The sequence below is a fragment of the Catharus ustulatus genome, chromosome 6, assembly GCF_009819885.2.
Source record: "Catharus ustulatus isolate bCatUst1 chromosome 6, bCatUst1.pri.v2, whole genome shotgun sequence".
Lineage (NCBI taxonomy): Eukaryota > Metazoa > Chordata > Aves > Passeriformes > Turdidae > Catharus > Catharus ustulatus.
In genome coordinates, this window is record NC_046226.1 from 48,675,301 (window position 1) to 48,703,214 (window position 27,914).

At 38.5% G+C, this 27,914-nt stretch overlaps 1 protein-coding gene and 2 non-coding genes across 6 annotated transcripts; all 3 read right to left on the bottom strand.

Annotated features, from left to right (window-relative positions):
* NAP1L4 (nucleosome assembly protein 1 like 4) lies at positions 1-27,914 on the bottom strand. Of its 4 annotated transcripts, XM_033062227.1 has the most exons (16): positions 27,810-27,914; positions 23,940-23,971; positions 22,764-22,824; positions 21,207-21,308; positions 20,149-20,290; positions 19,967-20,053; positions 18,354-18,473; positions 17,711-17,782; positions 13,942-14,081; positions 11,884-12,029; positions 10,032-10,054; positions 9,271-9,390; positions 8,953-8,982; positions 7,645-7,701; positions 6,496-6,533; positions 1-1,284 (listed from the first exon to the last, which is right to left on the bottom strand). In XM_033062227.1, the coding sequence occupies exons 1-15, from the start codon at positions 27,905-27,907 to the stop codon at positions 6,528-6,530; spliced, it is 1,236 nt and encodes a 411-aa protein (XP_032918118.1). In that variant the 5' UTR covers positions 27,908-27,914; the 3' UTR covers positions 1-1,284; positions 6,496-6,527. The 4 variants fall into 4 exon arrangements, 3 of the variants coding, with proteins under 3 accessions (XP_032918118.1, XP_032918120.1, XP_032918119.1); XM_033062229.1 differs by lacking the exon at positions 6,496-6,533 and having other exon boundaries at positions 21,207-21,306; positions 22,763-22,824; positions 27,810-27,912; XM_033062228.1 differs by lacking the exons at positions 6,496-6,533; positions 27,810-27,914 and adding an exon at positions 24,619-24,656 and having other exon boundaries at positions 21,207-21,306; positions 22,763-22,824.
* On the bottom strand, positions 16,481-16,601 carry LOC116998397. The gene has a single exon (XR_004418378.1). It is a non-coding gene; the product is annotated as a small nucleolar RNA SNORA54 (small nucleolar RNA).
* On the bottom strand, positions 19,640-19,767 carry LOC116998398. Its single transcript, XR_004418379.1, has one exon. It is a non-coding gene; the product is annotated as a small nucleolar RNA SNORA54 (small nucleolar RNA).

Consider the following 27,914-nt stretch of genomic DNA (forward strand, 5'->3'; position numbering starts at 1 on the left):
TCATGTTTCACAACTTTAATAGAATATTCTATCTATTCTGTACAAATTGAAAACACCGTATTAAGTTACAAATGTGTAAGGTAAGGCTGGAGCACTCTACATGCCTGGTCACAGTGTTGATACAGCTGCTATTCAACTGCTGCCAGAGGTTGGTAATGGATGCTGAAACTAGAAACGTGTACCTTAAGTGCCACACAACAACAAAAGGTAGTTTTGAAGACTTCAGAACTTTAAAGAAAACAAATTGTGGAATGGAATCATTTCAGTGTTGCAAGTAAGACACCCAAACTTCAGATTTATTGAACTGATTAATTTTGATAAATTTCTGTGTTCATAGTGAAAGGTCCTTTCATGCTGGACACTAAGCAATAAAACTACTGGAAATTGTCTGGTTCTTTGGCTGCAACCCACTTCCACCAACAGCAACAGTTTGGCCTTTGAATTTTGATCTTCATCCAGAAGAGTTGTCATTTTGATGTGAGTTTGCTTCTTCTGTCTAGACTACTACATTGAGACCACTCTGAATTACTTGTTTTACAAGTACCCATATTGTATGCAAAAGAGGAAGATTTTTCAAGTATATTAAAAACTATTAAAAAGCACTAATTCTGTCAAAGTACTTACAAACATGAATGAATAAATAAATAGTAAGATGAACAACTAAGTCTCAAATATGACACCCTCTTCAATGAAGTAAAATTACTTCAACTCAACTGGTTGTACTGAGATAATAAATATGACATTTAAAGCTGCTCAAGCACTAGTTCAATTTGTAGGTTGCGAGAAACATTAAAAAAGTGGGGAGGGAACTAGCAAAAAAGTCATATTGCTCTATCTGTTTCAGCTACCATACATGTAATCCATTTACTTTAGCTTCTCAGCACATTGCTATTCCACAATTTTCAATGTTGAGCAAGAAAATGGATAATCCTCACATGGTAGTCTGGACTATTCCCCTATGCATAGGGCAGAAGGCTCTAAAGGCCTATTGACATACTTAGCTACAGTGTACCAACGGCTGTAGAGTGTGCTTTATTTAAACCTCATATTTCCCAAATGCATTGAAGTTGCCACTGTACATGTTAAGCAATAAAGTTAGTGAAAATCATGCATTTTAAAACAAATTAATTTTAAGCATTGTTAATAAGATTGTGCTGCAGCGATAGAATATCCTGAACTGCAGGCCAGGTATCCAACTATTTGTTACAAGTTGTTCAAATATCACTTCCAAGTGGTTTTTCCTTATTACTGTTGTTTGCATTCAGCAGGTTGGCTGGACTCTTTCTGCATAAAGTGAAGAAGAGAAAATAAACAGTTAAAAATCAAATTGGCATAAAAGAAAACATTTCAACAAATACAGAGAAACTGGTTGTGTAGTTCTGAATTAGCTAGGTATCACTAGCATGTACAAAAATGCCACATGAAAACTCAAGTTACATCATAGAGGTCCAACAGAGTCACCACATTTATTGCGTTTCCCCTTGCCCCCAGCTGCTGGTACCCCATCATTTCTTATATATTTCTGTGCTGTTAACACTGCATCCTGTGGGCCAGGTTCACACAAATAAGAAAGCAAACCACCACCTACTCCCTCAACCAGAGGTTCTATTTGACTTCCAGTCTATTAAACAATTTTAACAATAAACAGCCACCTCCTCCTGCTCTGAGGAGAGAGGAAGGCAGGCTGCTTATTCTGCAGCACGTCTGAGTTTTTCCTTAGGAGCCTTGCCCTTTCTGCTAAGGTGATAAAAATGTAATTAATGTGTTGATTTCTTCTAGGTTCTGCATCACCAGCAGGTAACAATTCAACAATTTAACACTGGGCAAGAAGTCCGTCTGTTAATCTGAATATGTAAAAGTAGAAACACCTTCATTAGGTAGTTAAACAACTTCCCCTTTGGCAAAAGGAAGTGTACTTGGGAATGAGAACAAGCACTCAAACAGCTAAGAACTTCAGGTTTACATTGCACTTCTTGCTTTTTTTCCATTGTAAAACAGCATTCTTAGAAACCAGGAGAATTTATTCAGTGAATTTCCACTTTGCCTCTCCCCTTACCATTCTTAATATACTTTATTACACAAGTAGCAGCACAGAAACCTGCTGCAGTCTAGTAAAGAAAAATACAGGTATAAAACACAACACCCTGAACATCACTGATGCAAAGTAAAATGCTTCTTAGTTACTATCCTAAGGAAGAGGTTTATGTGTTATAAAATATGTACCCATGCCAAGTTCAGTATACATCAAGTAACCAGGAGCTAAGACAACTGAAGCCTTTTGCCTCTAGCAAGGAAGAATAAGTGCAACTAGTTTAAACTTCCTTATCATGAAGTTTTGCCCTTGATAATCTGTACTAAATCCGGGCTGCTGTTCTGTTCCTCACTACAACTCCTTTACGGTCAGAGTGGTCACTATCATTCACACTGCAATTCAGGACTAGAGCCAAATGCACAGATGTGTCAGACACCTTTCAGACTTCTTCCTTACAGTATTCCTCACCCAGCACATCTGGTTAACTTTAACTTTGTTCTCTCTCATCTACCTGAAGTTCCAAATAACACTGATGTGAATTAAATTGTACTGACTGGGGACTAAATACAGGAAAAGGGATATGTTGACACAGAACACAAAATTAGCATTCTTGCTCTTAAATTAAAATTTAACTGCCACTGGCAGTACATTGCATGCCATTCCTTTTTATTGAGGGGCGGGCAAAAACCAGCAGCGTTTTTATCCAAAGTATTCTAAAGGTTTGTATTCTTCTTTTAACTTCTTGGTATTTGAACATGGCCAGAACAGTGTGCAGGCAGCCTCACTTCCTCTCCTCTTTGCATTCTGGATAAGAGCCATGATAAAATAACAAACCTGCTATTTAAAATGTACTTTAAAACAATCTTTCCATCTCCCTCCTTCCTTCCTAGTCACTTGTTATATTTAGATCAAGACACACTTAACTTGACCACTGCAATCATTTCCGCCAAATTTTAACGATCAACCAAAACACTTGTTTTATTTTCTAATAAACTTCATTATCTTTTCCTTATTTCTGTAAACACTTAAATCATATTTACTGCATGTAACTGTTTATCCTGTAAAAACTGAGTCACAGAGATCACAAAGTTCTTTTTAAAGGGGTTACCGGATCTGAGTCAGTTGTTGGAGGATTTTGAGACAAATACTGCTATTTTTGTATTACACTCAAGGCTGTATCCGTGTTGGCCATAAATACAAAATGTTTAAGCAGGCCCTAAGTATCAAGGCAGTATTTCAGATCCAGACTCCGACATAATCCACGTTCTCCCACCACTTTAATACACAGAACTGCCCTTGCTGAGGAAGCCAGTGTGTGAGCTCCACGCTGCCTTCAGCTACTCTCAGCCTCATGCAAAGCATGTCACAGCCTAATCCCAGAGGACACCAGCACAAAGAGACCACAATTCCCTTCCAGTTACAGTTGCTCCAGCAGGCACATGCACATTGAAATTCATCTCTGGCCTTTACTGGTTCCTGTGTGATCAGGGTCCAGACCCCAAGTTGTGAATGTGATGGAGAGCTGACATCCACACTCCCTCAGGCTGGGCTTTAAAGCCTGAGCCTGCTCTTCTGCAGAGCCCAGACTTGGCGACACTGGCTCAGCCAACCACTTCCACTGATCTGCCTTAGCCCCTGTACCATTTATCACCCCATCCTGGCAAGGTTTCCCTCCATGCTCTATTTCCCTAAATTAACTTCCCATGATATCTTAGAAAGATAGTGAAGTGCATTGGCCAGGCAATAAACACCAGGGAGACTTGAACTGGCAAAGATAAGGAGGAATTGCATCTTAAAAATAAATTTAGCAGTAAACACATGCACTCAAGATCACTACCAGGGCTACTACAGAGACAAGAATTCTTCTGGTTGTAAATAGATTATGTGCAGTAACTATAAGCAGATTTAAATTCATATTAAAATTGGTAGGATTTATATTTTTTTCATCTTTAAAGTATTTCATATTCACTTATTGTATGCAAGGAGTTTAAACTACTCTGGGTCTTTCATTTCTGTTTGAGATTCTGTTCCAATGGATACAACCAAGCTGAGTGAGACTCACACTTATGTTTTCTCTTTTGTTAACAAAGAGCAATATACAGCTTTTTGTTTATTGTTGCTCATTACAGCATCACTTCTTCAGAATTAAAAATTGCACCTAAAATTTACAAGAATATAGAGCTAAAACAGAGAAGAAAGTATGTCTGAGTTAATACTGCTTTCCTGACGTTCCTACACAAACCCCATGTCTGCCCATCCACCCTAGAGGATGGAGACATAAGCTCAAATTTCCATTTATTTTAGCACTTTTGTTTTTTCAGAAAGGTCCTGAAGGAAACACTGAATTTCTGTTAGCCTTCAGTGTTTAAATACACTAGGCAAGACACATTCCTAGGTGATTCAAACAGCAATCAAGTCTTTATCTCCTTACTTTTCCAATTCACTTTTTGGGAGGCTTCCCATCTGCTAAGGCAGCCATGCAGGAACAGATGGATCATCAAGATCTCATCTGACTCCCCAAGAACTCTGCTGCCAACAGCAGTATCAAGGCAGGCAGCAGGTACTAAATTTGATGTCCTTCCCAGTGGAGAAGTTAGGAAGTCTTTCTGAAACATCTTCAGTGGAATAGCCCAATTATGGGATCTAAAACTGAATCTTATCTTTATTTCCTATTCTGTTACTGAATGAGAAAAAGCAAGGATATCTGAATGTAAACCCAGAGCTAGCAGGAGTTAAGTAAGCAACCCTAACCCAAACTTCCTCCTTCCACAACCGATTCTAGAAATGAATTTTGCTGCTGACAGGTCCTGCCACTGGAACTCCAAACACAAAGAATCTTGAAGCCCATGCAGTCTCACACACACACAGAGCAGCTCTTTGGCTCATGATTCAAACCAGCACTCTGCATTCCCTGTCAGCTATTTCTCAATTCAAGCACAGCCTCAGCAAGGTGAAATAAAGGCAGCTAAAGAATGGGACATGCAAGCACATACAAAAATACACTAGACAAAACCAGCTACGTTATCCAGTTTTGTAGCATCTTCTGAAGCTACTTTCAATCACCTGACTGCTGAGTCTTCCAAAGCCACAACTTATATATGGCACAAGTGCTTTGTGTAAGAGGTGATAATGATCTGGCTGTATCTGAACAACTGAAATGTACTTAAAACTCACAGGAAGAAAGGAGGAAAAGTTTACAAAGCAGAAAGTGTTGACATGCAGCAAATGTACTACAGCAATAAAGAAGGTAATATGGAAATGAGTGAAAAGGAGAAACTGGATTTGAAAGGAAAACAGACCAATTATTCGTGTGTACATGAAAAAGAAAACTATTCTAGATAAGAAAAGCAGGAGGTGGGAACTAGAAGGCAAAGAAAGACAAGGAACAGAGAAAAAGAGGACCAGAAAATGGTACAAAGTAGAAGAAAGAATAGAAAACAGGACAGGACTGGGGTATCAGTGTCAAAAAAAAAAATAATTCCAAGTTGACTTGAAAAAACAAGTCAGTGGCTGACATTTTTAACTGTAGGGAGGGAACACAGCTGTGTTACAGACTGCAGCAGGGTAACAGACAAGCCACTGTGACAAACAGATGTTCTACTACTGCAGGTGAACCCCCAGTGCACAAGGCTGAGGCACCAAAAACCAACACAGAAGCACAGCTCCATTTTGAGTTTAACAAAGGCAAGGAAGGGCATTATCTGTGCAGATGGAATGAGCTGAAAGGATTACAGCTTCTTCTAAATAATTAAAACAAAAGGACATGAGCCTAAAATACAGGGGGAGGAAAGAAGTATGGAGGCTGTTGCAGGCATTGTTCTCTGTGAGGAATGGGATGAAAGATGACAGTATACAACAGAAGGAACTTTTTCTTTCTTCTTTTAAATAAAGAGACAGATGAGCAGAAGAACAATACCTGTGCAGAATCAGGAGAGATCAAGAAAAGGCTTCTAACAGTGACTGCCTGCCTTTGTCAGGCAGCATAAATAAGATGCTGGAAAAGGTATACTAAGTAAGCTGATGACTTAGAAGAGTTTAGGAAGAGCAGAGAAGGTATTTAGGAAATAATTTGCAAGTGCATTAGAAACAGTATAGAGATGCAACATCAAACCAGAAAGAAGGGAAAGTAAAGTCTGACAAGTCGCAGTATCTTTTATCATGTGTATGTGAAATACACTTTGGTTGCTACAAAGGCAAAGCAGAAAGTGTGCCAGAAAGCAGAGAGTCATTCTGAAAAATCTACTATAATTATATGATTTAAAGGCACTCATCTCTACACCCATTTCTTTCTACTTTTTTATTAATAAAACCTAAACTCTGAAGTCACCATTCCCCCATTTCTTTTCCCCATACAAGGAAAAAAAAAAAACAAAAACAAAACAGAAAACCCTAGAAAACAAACCACATTGCATGACTACAAATGGGACTCTTGGAAGTTAGGTATGAATGGAATTCCACCTTACCTAGAAATGTATGAATGAATAACAGACTTATATTACACCTAAATGGGAAAAAAATGAAAGGAACTGTCAGCATGGATGAAAAGTGAAATGTACAAAATAATACAGGAGGCAACAAGCAAAACCTTCCAAGATAACTTCAGCTTTATTTTCCCTACCAAATCCTCTAGAAGGATACTTCACACATATGTTGATTCAGAACCAACACTGTTTCTCAGTTGTACAACTTTTTCCCATTACAGGAACACCACGGCATCTGAATGCTAGAGCAGAGTCAGAATACTGATTTTTGCCAATCTACCCTGGTTTGATTGATCTTTCTTTAGTATACAGAATTTCTCATTAAAGAAAAACAAACTTGACTCTTGATAGTGACAAAAACCATTTACTAATGATACGATGATGTATAAAACTACACCAGAAGAGTGACATGTCAAGCTGCTGTAAAGACTTTTATCCAAAGATCAAGCAGTTTTGCATGCCTTTCACTTTTTCATCTGTCTTTATAAAAAACTGAAAATTGATGTTTTAATAACTACATGAACACAAGTTTGTCATCATTGTCCCAGTTTCACTAAATAGAAGCATTTACCATGACTGAAGAACCAAAAAATAGTTGTCAGAAGGAACACTAACCCTCAAGGCTGAATTTTAAGCCAGGTATCATAAACTTTAAAATTCAAAGTTGAGGACTGACTTTTTTTGATTTCTAACCAAGTACAGACATGTAGAGTCTAACCTGCAGCCATCAGGACAACAATAAAGAACAATTCTAAGGAAAAGAAAATAAACAAACAAGCTAGTTGAGATTTGTCAGACTAATTCTAGCTTGAAGTCCAGCCAAAGAACATCTGAATATGACCTTTATAAAGGAAAACTGTATCAGCATTACACAGAGATATCATTAAGAAGCAAAGGCACACAGCTTGAAAATTATCTTAGTGCATGTTAGAAGTCAAAACCTGCATTTTCTCAACTGATGGAAACATTAACTTCTCTTTTAAGAGCAATTTGAGTGCTGAAGATAATGAAAGCATTGCAGTCAGAAGCTAGGGTGTTTTTCTGATTGATCTTTTCACAAACTATCATGCCCTTAGCTGCACTGCTCATGGCTATAACCAGTGTTATGACTAAACACATAAAAGCCCTTACCTTGGGATCACTCTCTGCATCTTCCTCCTCTTCTCCCTCCTCTTCCCCCTCCAACTCCTATGACAAAATAGAGATAAACTAACAGAAATTAAAACAGGTTAAAAGTGCAACTTTTTGTAATGGACAAAAAGTAAAGTAGCAAATTAAATGATCACTGTACTCCAGAGTGTTTCAGATGTCAGCATTGGGCCGATTTAGAGGAATTCAGTATCTTCCAAGTTTTAAATGCGAAATCTTTAAAACATGATATAAAGGTCTCAGTATGGTTTAAGGCAACCTTCCTATGTATGCTGCTGCTGCAGTCCCACAACGATTTTTAAACTTCTACCTAATAAATTATTTGGAAAATTAGTTCTGGTAATAGGTATATATGCCTGATTTTGTTCTTTGTTTCAGTCTCCCTCCAAAGAGTCTGTTTATTTAGCTTACTGTGGACAGGTTATGCATTCCTGTGCAGGGTTTTTGCACTCATTTTTATAGATAACTACATACAAGTGATAACTCTGGCACTGGAAACTGACTAAAAATACACTAATTAAACACTTCTATAAATGCCCAGCTTAAAAAAATAAAAATATGAAAATGTTTAGTCACTCAACAGCCTAAGCACAGAGAAAAAAAGAGATTGCGTGGTGAAGGCTGCCAGCTCACATCAGATCAGCAGCTTGATAACCTCTGATGTACTCTTGCTATGCTGAAGCTGACAACTGTCAGTGATCAGTTCCTTTGACAAATTAACAAGAACACAGTAAAAGCAGTAAAGCAAAAAATGTAAAGGATATTAGTTCATTTAAGTGTGGTAATAGTAACATTTAATGGTTTTGTGCAAAGCCTTCCATAGTGTGTATTCATACAACACTATTGCAAATAGACCAGAGCCAGCCTAAATTATTTATGCTGAGCAGCTGCAGACTTCCCCTTTTTTACTTTGCATTTGGTAAGACCCAGTCTTCAAGCTTATGACAAGCAAAAGCTGACAGTTGAATTGCACTACCGCCTAAGGAACAGATATTTATCATGTAGCACTCTACAAAAAAAAAAAAGCTTGTCTTTAATTTTTTGACTCATGTTAGAAAACAGCTTTCAGAATACTAGATAAAAAATAGTTATATGCTCTTGGAGAAAGTATTTTTATGAGAAGGAAAAACCAGGCAGTTTTGCAAGCCATGAATGCTGAACTCTTTTGGAAAGAAGTACCATGCACAAGAACATTTATGAACAACTGTTTTCTGCTCCATATAGAATTATTCCTGGCACTAGAATGGAATGGGTAATAGTAATCCATAAAAAATACAGTGTGCATCTCACCTCCTCTTCACCTTCTTCATCATCTTCAAACTGAAAAACAAACCCAAGGTTTAATTAGCTATGCTAGTATTTGCATAAAAACTTCTGCAGTAATAGATATAGCATATTCAAACACTATAACTGAAACTAAGCCCCTTCCAGAAGCAGATTAACAACTTATAGCAAGATGAATGACCCTTTTTAATCCCTCAGTAGCAGGAGTCTCTTTAGGGCTTTTTTGGTTATTCTCATGTAATTAATACTTCACCCTAATCTAATCAGAAAAGGAGAATGTTTCTGTGTGCTGACTAATAAATAAAATGCTAACTGCATACATACGTTATCATCATCCTCTATAGCTTCCCCAGTGAAATACAGCACAGCACGGGGGACTATCCTTTCACGGAAGAAGTGTCCAATTTCAAAATCTGCTGCTAAAGTGAATTCTGAGTCTTCATCCTGTAAGACAAGTCACTTTGAGTTTTCTATTCCAAATGTGATGTGCTACACAGAAGCAGATGAAAATATTTCAAAGTAACATAGGTTTGGGAAAACATCACACTGTCATCACCAACCTTCAGGTCACAGTTACTTTCAGTATGCTTAATTTTGTAACAATAAAATCTAAATCTAGATTTGCAGAATTGAGATTTTCTGTACAAGCTTCCTACTTTATACACACAGGTTAGTGTCCTGCTGAGGCACCATTTATTAAAAAGCTCATACAGACTTGGCTGGCTCTGGCATCTGACATTGCAGAACTCTTCAGAATGCTCCAGACTGATTTTTAAAGAAGTCAGGTACCAGCCATGCAGTGTTGCTGAGTGGAGAGGGAAGATAATGACCTTCCCAACAGTGACCACTGGAGATGTCTTGGATCAGCAAGCTGTGTAACAGTGAACTGTCAATAGATTACCTGGAGAAGTTGACAATATCTTTAACTTTATTAAGGTGAAACCCAACTTTGTCAAAAGCAAATATAACAATAACAAAACAAAATACTTGATGAAAGAACCCTATAGTCACTGTACAGTGACTTGGCAAAAAGGATGTGGCAAAGAGCAATTGCAAAAAATTTCAAAAATTCCAAAAAAACTTACCAATGATTCTCCATCACCAGACACTGCAAAAAGAAAAGACAACAAACTTCAGAAATGCTTGTATGGTCTCATCCATCTCAGTATTCAAGATGACAAAACACAGTATAAAGACCTCATAGAAAACACAAGTTATGAAGGATTCACAAGGTAACTACTAAAACTATGACAATTCAGATCAGTATTAAGTTAAATCTACAGATATCATACAAGAATTTCACTTAGTTAGTTAAAGCATCATAGCTGCCATTTGGATGTCAAAGATTTTTGCATAAGGAAATACTCTTTCTACAAGGATGGGTTCAGAGGACCCATGTGGATAAACATATTTGATTTCTTTATTAATGCTGTAATTACTGTAATTTGGCTGGAGCACTACAAATCATCTCCTCTCCCCCAAAACAACTGGAACTAAATAGATGAACATTTTGACATGAATCTGCAAAGCACTGTTAAGAAGCTTGGTTACAGAGATACTGTAACCAGCATGGAACAGGGTGGGTGTTTTGCTTGTTTAAAGAAAAACCCAAGCAACTAACCAACAACAAAAACCACCAAATCAATGAAAAAACCCCAACACGAATCAAAATGTATTTCCCTTCTCTGCACTACTATGAAAGTGCGAAAGTGATCATTTGGCTCAGTTCTCAAGCTGAAAGTGCAAGTATCCACAGCCAGCAGGTGTCAGTGTCTTATCTTACACAGTTAATTCCAAAGCGTACCCTTTGAGTATTTAAAAGAACAACATAACACCAACAGGAGACAAATCTCCATCCTTTCCTCAAAGCAGCAACAAAAATTAAAGGACACTTCTGTACCAAACCACCCCCAACCTTGGAAATACACATCCCACGTTTCTTAACCTACATATATGGGAATCTGCAGTGATTAGGAGGGACAGGTAGTTCATAACAGCCCACAATGCCTGGGCTTCTTGATTCTGAGAACCATTTTATTCAGCACACCTATGGAATCACAGAAGAGTTTGGGCTGGAAGGGACCTTAAAGAACACTAAGTTCCAACTCTGCTGTGGGCAAGGACACCTTTCACAAGAACAGGCTGTTGAAAACCCCATCCAATCTGGCCTTGAACACTTCCAAGAATGCCCAGAGAAGTTATGGATGCCCCAAACTGTTCCAGTAGCTCACCACTTTCATGGTCAAGAAGTTCTTCCCAATATCTAACTGAAAGCTGCCCTCTTTTGGCATAAAGCCATTCCCTTGTCCTGTCACTACATGCAGAAAGTCCCTCACCACCTTTCGGACCCCTGTAGTCCACAAAATAAACTCTTCCCTCATCTATATTTGCAGATGAGGACAGTGAAAGATGTACCAAGAAAAAAATAATGGTTTTGGAATCCATCTGAATTGTTTAATATGTGAGTACACATCTAACATTAGACTAGGAAAATAAGACAATTATGTATGGAGTATCAGGGATCACTAATTAATCACAGAAGAAACTACAGAAAGTTCTGTCATTTGACAGAGGTTTCAATGAAACCACCATGCTGTAGCTTGACCAACAATGGAACACTTTTCTTTTGCATTTTAGAAACAAATTGATGCATGGAGCCATCCTGTGGCAAAACATGTTAACTTCTTTAAGAGCCTGCAAGAGACTCTTTCCATACTATGAATCCTGTTTACAGTGCACACCTATTGGTCAAATTCTACAGAATAACATCAGAATAAAATCATCTATTTGGATGGGCAAGATGTTTGCAATCTTCCTCTAGTAACCACTTTACAATGCAGCAGTATAAATAGTCTGAATGTTTAAGTCACATAAAAACAAATATATATACATACAAACATATTTTAAGGATCCTAAATTCTTAATTTCCAAGCTTACCCTTTATTGGGCTGAAGAAGTTAAAAAATGAATCGTTAGGTACTTGTTTAGTAATTGTCCGAACTGTGCCTCGGCCCTTGTGTTTCTGTTTCTTCTTGATTGTTTTAACTGTAACATTTTTTCCTTTCTTCCAGTCGATGGTACACCTAGAGACAGCAGGTGAGAAACAGCATTTTAACACAAGGCACCAGGGAAAAGAAGGAACTGAGCAGCAGAGCAGCAACCTCAAGGCCAAGATGACTTATCACTCTCTAGATAAAGCTGCTTGATGAGATATGAAGTGAATCATAGTCCTAGAGATGATGTGTACATTGGACAGGTCAAGTATTTCCCTAAATGAAAATACTATACAAGTTTGTCCTGGCAGAGTAATGACTGCCCCCACTTCATGCATAATTCAATACCTCTGGCCCAACAACTGGACTTCTGTAACCAAGGACAGGATTAAGCTATTCCTGAAAACATCTCACCAGTCAGACTGTTAGAAAACAATACATTACCATCCTTTAATTACAGGTCAAGGCGGTGTCCATTTACCCTAAATATGCATGTCCAGAGAGTGGTCAGGGAGAGGGGTGTTTGAGCTCTGCAAAGAGCAGTGCTCAGATTGACTTGGCAGCCAAGCACACCAAGCTGAAAAGAGCCTAATTTTCAGTTCCATTCTGCTGCTGTACAAACTGACACTCAATGAAAAGTCTCTCTCCATTCAAATAAATTTATCCAAAAGCTGCACAGGGGCAAACACAGCTAATTCTCCTGTAATGGAAATAAAAGTGTCACAGTAACCCCTAAATACCCCAAAAATACCTTGTCCTACAGACAGATGGCCAAAGTCACCAGTTTTATACTTAACTTGTATAACAAGCACAGACACGTTTTCCTGTTCTACTTGTACCATACCTAACACCTTCCTCAGGAAACATCAACTGAAATAGAAGTTTCAACAAAGCAGCAATCCAGGAAAGCATTCCTTTGTAATACTTAAATAGAAAATAATTTGTTGTAATGAACTGAAGTTTTCTTCAAGAAGGAGTAGTTTATTACTTAGGCACAACTTCCACTAGATATCCAAGAAGACATTTTGCCTCACTGCAGGTGAATGCTGGATTCAAAAGCCAACATGTAGCACTGAAAGTCAAGAAGTTTCAGGTTGCCAGCATGCCTTCAAAAAAACCAAATATTTGGCATTTTTTAACCATCAGTTAGAAAACTCCAAAAATCAAACCACAAAAACATCTCCTTGGAGGGGTAGGAAAAAACCCTAAAAACCAAATAAACACCAACAGAAAAGAATACTTAGATGCAAAGAAAAATAGGGTACAGAAACCATTTTTCATTTGTGTCAGCTCTGCTCTGGCATGGCACTGGAATTTGGTTATAGAGCAGAGATCATGGATGTGAAGAGAAAGGGTTAGGTTAGACAGAACGATTCTTTTACCCCAAAAAAATTCTAATGTGGTGTTCAGCTCCAACAGACTTCCAGAACAGACATGAGAACTCACCATCTTACAGCTGTTTTCTGAACATGATTTGCAAAAACAATAGGATTTTTAAAAATTGCTGCACTAGCCACAGCTGCCAGGATCAAACTGCATGGTCTTTACGTTCTAGCCTCAAAACAGGCTGAAAGAACACCTGATACACATGACTTATTCCTGCCTGATAATAATAAACCAATTCCTGCTGGAATAAAAATTGCTGAGGAGATGACAAGAATCCAAGAGAGTCCAAGGCTACTTATCAGACTGAGGAGGGGGGTAGTCTGTGAAAAGTAATGACTAAAAATTTAGCCAGTTATCTGGAAATAAAAGGTTTGTCACCTCCATTAGACAACTATTAAATTCAAAAGGTGTTCAATTTAAAATGAACACAATGTTAAAATGTATCTCCATCTATACATCTGTTACTTCTGCATGCTGAGACTAATACCATCATCCCTACAAACATTCACAGTTTTGTAGTCAGCAACAATTCTATCTTTACTAATCATTACCATGGTAAGCAAAAAAAATATGCATTTTTACTTCAGAAGCTTTTTTGAATTTCAGTTTTCCTTACCCTTCACAATCAACTATTTCAGGTCCTTCAAATGAAAAGGGATCTGTCTTGTCTGGCTCCGACTTCATCTTGTATGTTTTTGTCAGGACTGAATTAGAAAAGTAGTCATTGGGCCCAAAGTGGAACTCTAATGAGAAAGACTAGAAGAAATTTTATGTTATCACTAAATTTCATCTATGAAATAGTGTATCAGCATAAGTAGCATTAATCAAACTCTGAAAATACAAAAGAAAAAAAAATTATAATTTGATGGCAAACATTTCAAACCACAGCAGAAGCAAGAAATTATGAATGTCAATGAATTTCAAATGTACAAGAAGCTACAATAACGTTGGTTTAGATTCAAATTACAAAACAGGTAATTAGTACACTTCATTCACCTTCATATACAGAACTGCTGTCTTAAAAGCAACCTTAGAAATAAGTATTTTCAGAAAGGTCTTAATTTCATTTCCTATGGAAGCCTCTCATCATCCTTGCACTAGGGATGAAGCTGCTATTCTGAACTAATTTTAATATTAGAACACCACCATGTGGTTCTATTGCTCTCCCAAGTCTGATCAGTATTATGATCTTAAGAGAATCACACTTTATTTCCAATTAAAGCATAATTTAGATTGCAGGAGTCTATTTAAATAGCACACTCCCCCAGGAAGCAGAGGGGGTTTTTTCCACTTGATAATAGAAAATCCTGCAAAAGAACACCGACTACATAAACTGAATTCTACAACCAACATATCTCAACAGCTTACAGCTTGAAGCAGGTGTTTCTGGTTATGTTTGAACCTCCTCTGGCACCCAAAAATTGTTTGCAGAGATTCAGTTTCTTATTTGGAGAACAAAAGGTTTCAGTTACAGAAAACCACAGCATCCATGATGCATCAATTTTCAGATCTGTAAAGGTTTCTAAACTGCTTGCGCAATGCTATATATGCTCACTATGCACTCAAGATCAACCATGAACTTTTTAAAGCACACCAAAACTCAAGCTGTTTTGGAACAGGGGAAACAATAAAGGATAAAGGTTTTTTGGCAATATAGATTTAGTGGCTTGAAGGGGAAAAATGTCTGCAGGTCAGTTCAGCACAACAGAAGGACTGAAAGCCAAAGCTTCCAACACCACTGCCTAGCCACAGCATGTGTAACAGCTACCTAAATATTTTATTTACTCGCACAGTAATATGCCTTATGAATTAGCCCTAATCTGCATACAAAACAGACTACATAACTGCCAAAAGCTGGTCCTGAAAATGCTTTCCCAGGAATTCTTCAGATTCAGGCCAGGAAACTGTCTGTTACCACCAAGTCTGCCTTGCCATCCTCTTTTTCAAGGCTATTCATGTGCAGACAAGGTAAGTAACTCGGGACAACAGCCTGTTCATCACACATTTTTATCCCTCACTCATCTCCCAAAGGCCCCTAATCTTCCTAAGAACCCATGAATGTTCTCACATGACTCATACCTGCTAAGAGAGTGGTCAAGGAGTGATGGAGACCAATGGCAACAACAGCCTTCCTAACCCCCACGCCCCCTGTTTAAGGACAGGAAGCCACTGGCACCCAGCAGTACACTGCAATATCCGTGTTGACTTCACATTGCCCAGTTCAGCTTTGCTTCCCTTTAAAGCAACTCAAGACAGCTGCACTGTTTGGAGGCTGTCTTCAGCTAAGGTTAATCTCTGGCAAACATGCCCAGGGGAAGAGTTACAAACTTAGCTTATCCACTACCAGTGACGAATACTCATACCCAAATAATCCCATAAACCATCACTGGGGCTATAAATAACCAGCCAGTGGCACTACTTAGCACGCAGGATCCCAAGGGCTAGCAAGACAAAAATATCTGCACACAGCATTTCATTATATACCTGCTAACTAGGAGACAAGAAGCTTCAAGTTCCACATAATATTTGAAATGTTGTAATAACCTTTCCAACACTCTTTATTTGGACATCTCTGGGGTTTTTTTATAATCAAATATATTCTCTTGAAGTTAAAAAAAAAACCACCCACCTTTTCAAAGTTTCTTGAGTTATACCTAGATCCAGATCTGAATATGCTAGCTAAGAATCCTGATATCCAAATAAATATGTAAATGAAAACTATAACTATAAAATACATGTACATGTAAATAATACTTATTTATTCATATGGTTATAAATAAGTAAAAGCAAATAGTAACAGACCACTTATGCTGCATGCAGATAGAAGTTTCTATGTGCAGGCCATAACAAACAGGACTTTGAAGCACTCTAACTGCAGCCAGGTAAATCCACTTTTGGAGTGCAATAACTATGATTAATTGTTTTGGGTCAACAGTAAATAAAAAAATTCCTAATTATCATGTATTCCTTCAGCAGCAAAACCTAATCCCCTAGGATAGATACACAGAACTAGTGTATCTATGACACACTGGTTGTGTGAAGTTCATACAGTACACAAAGCTACCACTGCTGCACCAATTTTCAACAAAGAATTGCAGATAAGACAGTCACACACAGCTGAGAACAGGCTTCATTCAAGCAGTTAGGAGCACATCCTTTGTCTCCAAATACAGAAGGGACATGGAGTTTGTCAGCCTTCCATTATTGGATTTAATGTAGCACTGGAATGGAACCTATTCACAGAAAAATGCTGTCAAAAGGTTACGAACAGTGCAAGACCAGATAAATCTAGTGTTAAAATTATGAAACAAAGCTGAATGAGAACACCAAATTGATGTAGGCAAGAAACCCTTATCCTCATCTCATCCAAATGCCATAAAACTCATATCCACTCCCTAAGCCCCAGCAATTTTAGAAACTTAATTCTTGGTTTTTCTCTGCCATACTATTTTCTTGCCTATTTTCAGCTTGCGTGTTTCAGTACAAGTGGGATAAAGACAATAAGAAATATAAAAAACCACAAAAGAACCCAAAACCAACTTGCTGTTAACCATTAAAAGGTATTCTCAGAAAGTCCTTCCATCTTTCTTATGTGACTCTTCAATGCTGCTTGTCTTGTATTTATTTCAGTCATTATCAAAAGATCATTACTCCATAAGGGAAAACAAAAAATACCCAATATGAAAAAAAGCCAGAATGACAAAATTTAAAGAAAGTATGTGTAGGCTCAAATTCCATTCTTCTCCCTACCTGCTCTTCAAAGGGAGTTCAAGGAATAAGAACAGTCTCCATAAATTGAATAAGCAGTAGAACAACTTCTTTTCAACAAACACAGTATCTGTTTTTGTACATCAAAGTTAAACAAGAAAAAATTTCCAAAAATAAAAAAAGGAAGTAGTACTTTAAAAAATACTCATGAGGTACACTTTTACAATACTAATATATTTTCTATTATTTTCAACAGGCACAGTATCTATAATCTTTGTCTTTGATTAGTATTATCAAGTCATATCTCTTTTGATAAAATATTTGATATCCAGAATTTTTCCCACAAGTCATTTTCAAATCAAAAGAAGGCATGTAATTGTATTACTAAAAGCTTTCACACTTGAATTTGAGAGAAAAAGAAAGCAAAGACCAGACAAAATAAATCCAGAATTTTAAGCTAGAAACTACAGTAATGGCAGAGCTGCCCAGGCTAAGAATGAAAGAGCAAAGAGTCAGGAAAGCCGAAGATAAATCTTTCATAGGCAAAGTATGAAAATAATAGCTTAGAAAGAAACCTTCCCACACACACTACAGCCAAAGAGAGCTGAATGAATATTTTGAAATGCTGCTCACTTCATTACTACAATCTTCATGACAAACAAGCAGAGAAAACTCACCATAGGCTGTCCTGGTTCAGAAAACTTAACTTTAATATCCTGCAGATGTTTCAAGATAGGTTCATCATATTCCTAAGCAGAAAAAAAAGTAAAATCCAATTCAGCAGGCAATATTCAGAAAAACAGTCTCTCCTTAAGAAAGAACCAAACCTTGTAATTAATTCAACAGTTTCACCTAAAGGAAAGATCTGGATCTAAATTTTTTAATCATAGTTGCAAATTCTCAATCATTTTAGGGCTCATCTCCAGTAAACAAAGCTGCTAGGATGTTATTACTGAAAGTACAGTAACTTCATTCAGGGTATTTATTACCAGTGAGACCCACAGAAGACACATACCAGGGAATTCTTCTTTAACAGCATTAAAAGCAGTTAATACAAGCGCAGACACAACTACCTAAGCTATTTAACATGAATTCAGCCAATCCACGGGTATTCTTATAACCTTGCAAAAATAATCCTTTATGGATTAAACTAAAACGCTTGTCCATCATTTCAAGCATCTTCAGGGATTCCAAAGACTCAAAAGACTGGTGTCTCACACCAAAGGATTGACTCATATTCCACAAGGATTGACTATTAATGGGAAAAGTAGTAATTAATTTAACACAACAGGAGTTGTTCATTTCAGAGTAGAAACTTACTTGTACTAATTCACTTAGCATATCTACATTCCTAAAGATAGTAAACCAGAAGTCTGGAATTCCTTTGACATTTGTCTCTTCTGCTTTTTCATCTATTACCAATGCATTTTTCAGGTCCTCCTGGGAAAGAAATACAGAAACAGCTGAGAAATTAAATTCTGACTTTTAAGTATATCTAATAAACAGACATAAGTACAAAACAACTGGCATCTCTGAAGCTGTGTTTAAGGACTTTTTTTTTCCTCTGCAAATCAAGTTGAGATAAAGTTTATCTACACAACTGAACACAATTCACATCTACTTTCAACTCATTTGGAACTCTATACGAAGACTGAATAGACCAAGTGTCTGCTTCACTGATTTGACAAACAGAAATAATTAAATCACTTTCTATATAGTGAAGGAAATACAAATGCATTTCTATTTTTCTATTAATCTCATTTCTATAGCTCCATAAGCCACCTACAGGCGTTTCATCTAAGAATTTAAAATTTAAGTTTGCCCTCTGAAATGCTGCTTTAGCTCCCTCATTTTGCAGAATACTTGCAAAGTTGTTTTTACAGGTAATTTTCACTATTATGCTGCATCTAATTATTACTATTTTAGGAAACAGGATGCCCTCCACATAACTGATGTCAAATGTTATAAAAAAGAAGAATGAGGAAGTCACTTCTCAATCCTAAACAACCCTGGAAATTCAGTCTTAATTAGCTGCACCTTTTCCTTTGCACCACTAGATAGCAGCAGATATTTAAGATGTTTTTGGCAGTTGCTTGGGTAATGACAAACCAAGAACACAAAGCTACAATTTATTTCCCATCTAGACACGTTTCTGATTTTATTGTGTGGAATATGGCCTGTCTATGCTGTATTTACACAGAGCCTAAGGAACGTTTTTTGCTCATGCACATGGAGCAGGGTGTCATGCTAAATCTCAGGAGATCAGTAAAAACAAAGAGAACAATTCACTTTGAGTACGGAACAGCATTCAAAAAAAAACCTAGTAGAAATCAGGCTAAGAAATGCAAAGAAAACCTGACAGAATGGCAAACAGAGTTTGCTAAGTAGGTCACTTTTCTGAGACAAAGCCTGAGCACACATTTCCAGAAATTATGCTGGAAAAGTAACAGGCAGCCCACAGACTATATTATACCTCCCAAATCTAGACAGCCTCTACTCAATAGGCAAGTAGGAATCCACCAGCCAAGCAGACATTTTGTTAGTTTGATTCTGCTTGACGACTGTGAGACAAGTGTCTCACCGGTATTTATGAAAATCAAAGCTAATGATGTCCCCCAAAATAATGGAGACAGGCAGAGAACCAACCAGTCTTTTATTATCTTAGGGATTCATGTAGCACTGGAATGGAACCCATTAGCAGGAAGGTGCTGTTAACAGGTTACGAACAGTGCCAACAAAGGCAACTCCTCAATTCCCACAAGTCACAAATTTGAAAACAGGCTAAATTAATGGTGTAGAAGTTTTCACTGGGCATAACAGTGTATTAATCACAAGAACACATCACTGACACAAAAGTTCTTTCAATGGCAAGAACAATAATTTATCTCTGATAATCTGACATATCCATAGTAGATGACCCAGCTCACACTCACAGTCAGTTTTTCTTCATCTTCATTTTCACTGTGCCATTCTGACTCTGCATCTGTGGGTTCGGCTTCCCCATTAATAAACTCTCTTCTCTGTGTCAAAAAAACCAAAAATGTAATTGAAGATGCAAAATGCAACCAGAACTGACAGAAATAAAGAAATAAAAATTTATACATAATTTTCCCACCTTATCAAAAAGGGGTTGATAGAGCGCTGCATATTTTCTCTCCAAGTCATGTACCTCTTCATAGAATTTGGCTTCTATATGGGCACATTTCACCTGAAGCTTTTTCAAGGCATCAATTCTTCTTATCACTGCTTTTGGGAAACTAAAAAACCCAAATTTAAGGTTAAAAGTTAGTTGCCTCAGCATTATTTCACATATTACTGAGAAATAGGTTGCTTATAACTACGTGCAATTTTTAAATACATGGCATATGTCAAACATACATGTTTCCCCAAAACCTATTTCAAAAAGTTGAAAGAATCCTCTCCTACCCAAGTTGTTCTCAAAGGTGCTATCTTCTGTTCCATTCCCTGGGGCCACTACCCTCCCCGTGCAGTTCAGAGATCTGAAATTAATACCTCTGTTTATACCTAAACTTTGGGACTAGATTTGTGTTGATCCATCTATGAAAAACAAGAACTGTGCATTCTACAGGAGAAAGCTTTGATTCATGGGTCATACTCATAAAGCACACATTGCCCATCTGTACATTTAATTAATAAACATTTAGATACAGTCACATACAAAGATCTCTTCACAGAACTTGTGTGTTCTCTAAAAAGAGGTCTACAACCAGCTATTCTCAGTCAAGAAACAAAAGGATAAGTATTTACTAAAGGCAGCATTTAAATCTACAGTCAGTAAAAACTAAACTTCAAACTAGGGATATACAGGTCCTGAACTTTGCAACACATCCAGGACAGCAACCTTACAGAAATCATCAGCCAATGTAGCACATACCCTGTCAGAATAAGGGTCACAGAAGGAAACAAAGGAAGGGAGGGGAGTTATTTCTATCCAAAACAACAAATGGCCATGGTAAATAATGAATGGGACAAAATTTTGTTTGCAAGTTTGCATAAAGTAAAACTTCACTCTTCCTTCCAGAATTAAGTCCTATGAATCACAACCATTTTTCTTAGTGAATCACTGATTCTAATTTCCTAGCTTAATTGCACAATAATAATATTCTATTATGCTTTCAGTCTTTCAAGAATTTTATCATGCCCAGTACTTACTTTTCAATGTAACTTGAAGGAGTGAGTGATGTGTTGTCAAGACGTTCCTGAAGAGCTGCCAGGACCTGTGGATTTTGCATCACTTGGTCTGTCAACTTTTCTATGAAGACAGAAAACCCCTTTTAAACAAATTTGCACAGATTTATAGCGCTTTTGTCATACTGTGTCTTACAGCAGTCACAGTAAAAATACTCACTATTTTCACACCTCAAATAACACCACTGTTACTTGAGGTGTGAAAATAGTATTCTAGTACTAATACAAACAATTACTTCAGGACCAGATTTCAGAAATATGAAGTTGGGTCATGATAGAAAAAGTGCTTTTCTCTTTAAAAATCTACCAGTTGCTTTCACAAAGAAGTAGTACATTGATAACAGAGGCAAATTTCCTGTTTTCCCTTTATGTAAAAAAGTACGAAATGGAAGTTTCTCTATCCTCCTTCTCTACTAGCTGTACCTTAAAAGCCACAAATAAATTTGCAGGAGGAGAACCCCTGAATTATGTTTCCAAGACATCAGTTTTCCAGTTAGCATCACTCCTGAAAAAAACCCTTCCAACCTTGTGCACTATATAATAAGCAGTATGGCACTGTGACCCTGACAACTACTAATTTCTTACCTAAAGATGATTTTACAATCTGTGAAACCCCTCAACCATCACAACACTTCACAGAAGACTACTTTTACAGACCTAAAATGCTTCTGGTTACGTGTTAAAAACCCTTACTAATAACCATGTATGGTGTCATTGTGTGAAGACTTTTGCTTTTCACATCTTTCCATTCTTTCTCAGTGCTCTTTTCCCCAGACACTAAAAACCCAACAAATTGCACAGCACACACTAAAATGGTGAAGCTTTCATATACTTGTGCTTGTGTTGCTTTGTTTTTCTTATTTATTTGGGATTTTGTTATTGTTTTTTCTCAATTCAATTTGACTTTAAAAATTACTCAATGGTGTCTACCAGTTCTCATGTGATTTCCAATTGCCAGTCACAAATGATTCTTAAAAAAATAAATAGGTAATAAGGGAGACCTAAAGAACATTCAGTGACCACATATATGAAACATATTTCACTATAACTACAGATCTGAGTATTTGGAGAAACAACGGAACTGCAGCTTTTCTGCACACAGAAGCATTAATTTGAAAAACACTACTCAGTAGTTATCTGCAGACCTTGCTAATGGAGAATAAAAACTTCCAACACATTCTAAAGATGCACTTTCTGAGAAGCAAAACAGTAAAGTACTAGCATACAGAGTTGCTCATTTTGATAATCATGCTATTGTAGGAATGCACATTGTTATACACCAGTCTTACTGCAAGGGTCTAGTGGGTGATTTCAGGAAATGGTAAAGCATCACAGTCACAACACATACAAAAATACAGCCTTCACTCTGGTTCTGGCTGAAATAAACATGGAAAACATCAGAAAGTGAACACTCAGCCTAAAACCTACTGCTTTGCTTTCAACTGTGAACACATCTTCAGTTTTGACTATAAAGGCTTCTTTGGCTTCTGTAACATCACCTACTACTATGTATTTCTTACCTTTTTTGTTGCTTGCATTTTTAGCAGCCTCCAGAGAATCTGAAGCAGTATCTTCTGTTTTACTAAAAGAATTCAAAGGGTAACATATTAAAATAGCATCACATTACACAAATGTCAGCATTTAAGAACAAGTTATTCTGAATTTTTGGTTTTCTATATACATGTTTTATAGCCAAGTATGCCAATAAAAGACATATTTATGTCTTCAAGCTTGTGAAAACTCCGAAGTTTGGATATGAAACTAGATCTAAGATGAAAAGCATGCAAAGTCAAGTCAATGTAATGCCAAAAGAAAGTAAATAAATCAACCTCAAAACAAAACATAGCAAGCCCAAAACACAAAACTTTGACAGATAAATTCATCTCATTAAGTGAATGGCTGGCTATTCATGTGTAGGATTCAGTCTCTGAATCATGTGGCCATTCACTCTGCACATGAAAATGTTCTCACTCACAAAAGAAAACATGAGACACTTTCAGTGTAAGTGATGAAGAAAAACATGAGAAAGGATGCAGATACAAAAGGGAGATGAACAAGAGATAAAAGCTCTGTTTCCAACTTCTCTAACAACCTGTTTTGATAAAAACATTCACTCCTATTCCAGAAGGGAGATCCCTGGCCTTCCCATCTCCCTGCTGCCGTTTTCCATCTCACTTCCTGTGCTGGAGGAGAGGGCCCAGCATGAGTCAACAGCCAGCCAGTATTCCCTGTGCTCCCTGCCAGTTTAGAGGTCACAAAACACACACTGGATATTGCTGAAATTAACCCTAACTCGCACACAAAACCACAAGAGATACCACATATGCAAATGGGTATTATCAGGTATGGCCAGACGAGCTTATCCAGCACTGCAAGCCTCAGAAGAGCAGCAGCACATATGGATTTGCAGCAGTTCCACAGAAATACTGTATGCTCAAAAGATACTACATGAACTAGGAAAAAAAAGGTGCCTTTTGCATGCTTAAATTACACAGATCAGAGAAACACTAAGGCTCCTCAGTTCTTTAGAGCATTTAGAAAAATATTACCATTTTATTCTTATCCAAGTCTGGTAATCCACTCTTCACAGTTTAAAAAAACCAAACAAACCTCTCCTGCAGAACACCAGATATACCAGATATATATGGGATGGCTTTACCCACCTTGATTTAATTTCAGGAAAACAGTCCAACATACCTGTTATCTGCCATCTGTGTGGCTGTATCCACCTGCAAGTTGAAAAGCAGTGTTTAAAAATAGTTGAACAGTAATTTGTTTACCTCAACAAAAGATGAAAATAGAACAGGTCATTGTTTAAAACCTCAATACAAATTAACAATTGCTGTTTTTTCTAAGAAATTCACTACGCATAATCCCTCACAGTAAACTAAATAGCTACCACAATAGCCAACTCAAACTGAAACTTGCTCAGTTTTTGAAGTCTGTCAAGTGATGTAACCCTCCTAGAACTTATTTCTTCTGTTAAATACTCCAGGTACTAATGCATTTCTACCCAGTCATGAGTCTTCAGTCTGAAGGTAAGTGTCATAGTTTCCTAGAATCGCTCAGCATTCTATCAGAAGAAAAATGAGCCAAAGAAGACATAAATGCATTATTTTCTAATTCCTTGACAGCATCATAGTAAACAATGAATTTTTAATCTCTGCCTATATAGCATACTTGAGAAAAAAAAAAAGTTCAAATTTATTACAATAACTTCCAAATGACTTTTTTCTTTTATCACCCAAGCAGAAAAATACATTTCACTTGTCTGTCTAATCAGGGTTATTTTTGTGAGTAGCAGCTTCAGCTGCTCTACAATGTGCCTAAAACTGTTGCTAGATAAAAAGAACACTGAAGAGAGAAAATTATTTACCAAGAGAAGAGGTTTTGACAGTAGCTAGGAAGACAGAATCCCTTGTATAAAGATTTGCTCCTTATTTATCAGGAGTCAGAAAATGAAAAAGAAAGAGAGACGTTAAAATCTTGTTATTAACAATGACTGGAACCAAGTTTAGCACAGCTACCCCAGCCCCCAATATCTAAATTCGCTCTCCTGAGAAACCAGAGGGAGCCAGATTGTCTAACTTATTCTGCTGTTCTTTCTTTGCTGGGGTGAAATAGCCAAGCCTGTACATATATTTCAGTAACAGACACCATGGTTTTTTTACCCCATTTTAAAAAGCTGATCACAAATTCCAGTTATCACCACCTGCCACAGGGAAGCACAGGTGGTATTTTCCACTACCGAGCTTTCACAACAGCAGACGGCCTGTGAGTCAAATTGAGAACAAAAAGTAGCTTCAATCACTCATCAGAGCTGACAGGTCTGATCTCTCCAACTCTGGGAAGGCCAAACAGGCTGATCTGAGGCCCAGCTTCCAACAGCGGGCTACCAAAGAAGAACCTAAGTGCTAATGCCAACTTCAGCGGCAGCCCAGAGATTGCATGCACTCTTCCATCTGGAAAATGCTGAATCCTGCTCTCAGCTGCAAAAGCAACACTTTCACAACCATTCCAAACAGAGCTGAAAAGCTTTGTTAGTTTTCAACAGTGCTAACAGTGTACTTCAGATTATTCCACAGGAAGTTGTCTACCTCTCCCATATAAGCCTAGAAGCCCACCCTACAGGTTAAGCCCATGAACTAAATAAAGGGGCTTCTGGCAGAGGAGGTACTCAGGCAGATTTACTTCCAAACACTTCCTCCTGCATTAAACATAACAAGAGAAAGTGGCAATGCCAGCAACCACCTGCTAGAGCAAATCAGATTTTTACAATCTCACAGCTGAAGAAATAAAGGAACATAAATGAATCTTTCCTTCCACAGCAACAGAAGGCAGGGGAAAAAAATATACAATTAAAAAAGGTGAGACACTGCAAACTGACCTAGCATCAGAGTTCAGCCAACAAGTTACATGATCCCAGTCACTATTAGAGGAGCAATAGCAGCCAACTAAAAATGCAGACTCGCATCACTTAAAAATTACCCTCAAAGATCTGTGGCTTCCAACCTAGGCCCAGCAACCGAGCTAATGGAACAGACTCTACTCAACATAAAAATTCTTCTGCTCAGCTCTTGGTGCTATATTTCCTGCAGGGAACTACTTCTCAAGCCTGCCCAGGGAAGACAAGATCCTCATGTGTGTTTGGATAACATGGAATAATGTTTTAATAGCAGCTGAATTCATCTCCACTGGATCAGACATGAATTGGGCATGTTCTGACAAAAGCCACTCACCAAGTAAAAAGCAAACACAAAAAAAGAAGAGAAAAGGCACCATTGCCTGGCACAAATACATACTCCGAGTCTCACTTCACTCCCTAGAGTTGTGCCTTTGGCAACTAGAAAGTAAAAAGAAGTACATAAATAAATAATCAGATGCAACTTTCTTAGAAGAAAGCTTGTGTTTTCCAGTTTCATTCCAGCTGCATTGCACTGACTTCACTGCCACAGTCACCAACAAAACTGCTTGGGACAAACTGGTAAGGGCAGTGGAGGGGAGAGAAAGGTAATTTTAGAGACAAAGTAAAGCACACCAGTTGAAAAAGAACAGCACCAACACACTGAGCCTGCACATCCATTGTCTTCACTACTTTCCAAGCAGCTTTACAGGCAATGAAGACATGGAAAAGCAACCAGGACCCAAGGAAATAACAGCAGAAGGCATCCTTGTTATTGCTGCCGCCACCATTAAGAGGCCAAATTAGTGCCTCATTTCTTCTGGACAGTTCCCTGTTTTCAAATGACTCATACAGATGAAGCTTTGGGAAGGGAGATCAGATAAAGCCCCTCACAAGGCAGGCTACTGCTGCAACTTGGGCACAAATGTCACATATTATCACTTAAAACTGCAGGAAACTGTAAAGTCAATGCACATCAGAACAGGAAGAACTCACTACAAGGATAATATCCTAAAGCACACAAATTCCAGGGAAAAATCTATAGACTGGCAAGATGCACTCATAAACAGAAATGTACACGAAATAAATCTTTCCTGCCTTGCACAAACCTTCTGAACACAACCAGAATGCCAAACAGGAAAGTGAAGGGCTCCTGAACTCAACAGGAAGACTCCTGCTCACAGCTGTTAAGTGTTTTTTGTAACTACAACAAACCAGAAGGGAAAGTTACAGCGTCCGTTTCAGAGCCACTAAGATGCAACCCCGTGGGAAGCCACAAACGAAACAGTTTGATACTTTCTGCATGGACAGTAAGAAGGCATAGTGAAAAAATATTTTGAGGAAGAAACTCATTAACCTGTTCCACAAGTCCAGGACATCATCAATACTTAGGCTCACCTCCGAAGTTTTCTTAAAGGAACGCTATTTTGTTTACAGATGATCTCATAAAAATCTGCCTAGTGATTCAGGTTTCATCATAATTCCCACATTCGCTTCTCTACCTTTACATTTAAAAGCGTCGTGAACAGATGCTACAGGAAGGGAGTCTGGAAAATCCTACGGACACCGGTATTGTGTGTAGTAAACAATCGCAGAAGCAGAGAGAATTTCAAACAGACCCTCAACTGGGAGACAAGGAAATGCAAAACCGAGCCCCCCGAACCGCCCGCCGCGCTGCGGGAACACAACACCGTGGCTGAGGTCAGGCGAACGCAGCGCACCTCGGCCAAGCAGCGAAGGCCTTCACTCAACCCCAGCACGGCGGCGTGAGAGCGCCGGGGGCAGCGCTCACCACAGGCAGCCCTCCCGCCCTCCTCCTCCCCCGCTCCCCCGGGAGGGCGGGGACAGGGCGGGCGTGCTGCCAGGCAGCGCGGCCATACATGCGGCCGGAACCCCTGCGTTACCCGCCGCCAGGCACGGAGCAACGCCACAACCGTTCCGTGGGCCCCAACTTCTCGAACCGGCCTTAAAATGGAACCGCGGCAGGCCGGGCGCAAACCCCTCCGCGCCGCGCGGTTGCGGCCGCCGCCGTGCTCCGCCCCTGAGCGGGCCCAGAGAGAATCCTCAATCCCGCGCTGCGGTGGCAGCGCCCGGTTCGGCCCATCCGCTGTCCCCACCCGGTACCCGGGGCGCAGGGTCCCGAGCCCGGGGCCGCCCACCCTCACCTGCCCGCGCCCCTCACGCCGCAGAGGCCGCAGCGCCGCCGGGCTCCTCGCAACCTCCTCGCTCGGGCAGCGCCGCCGCCAACAAAGCCACGTCCCATTGGCCGC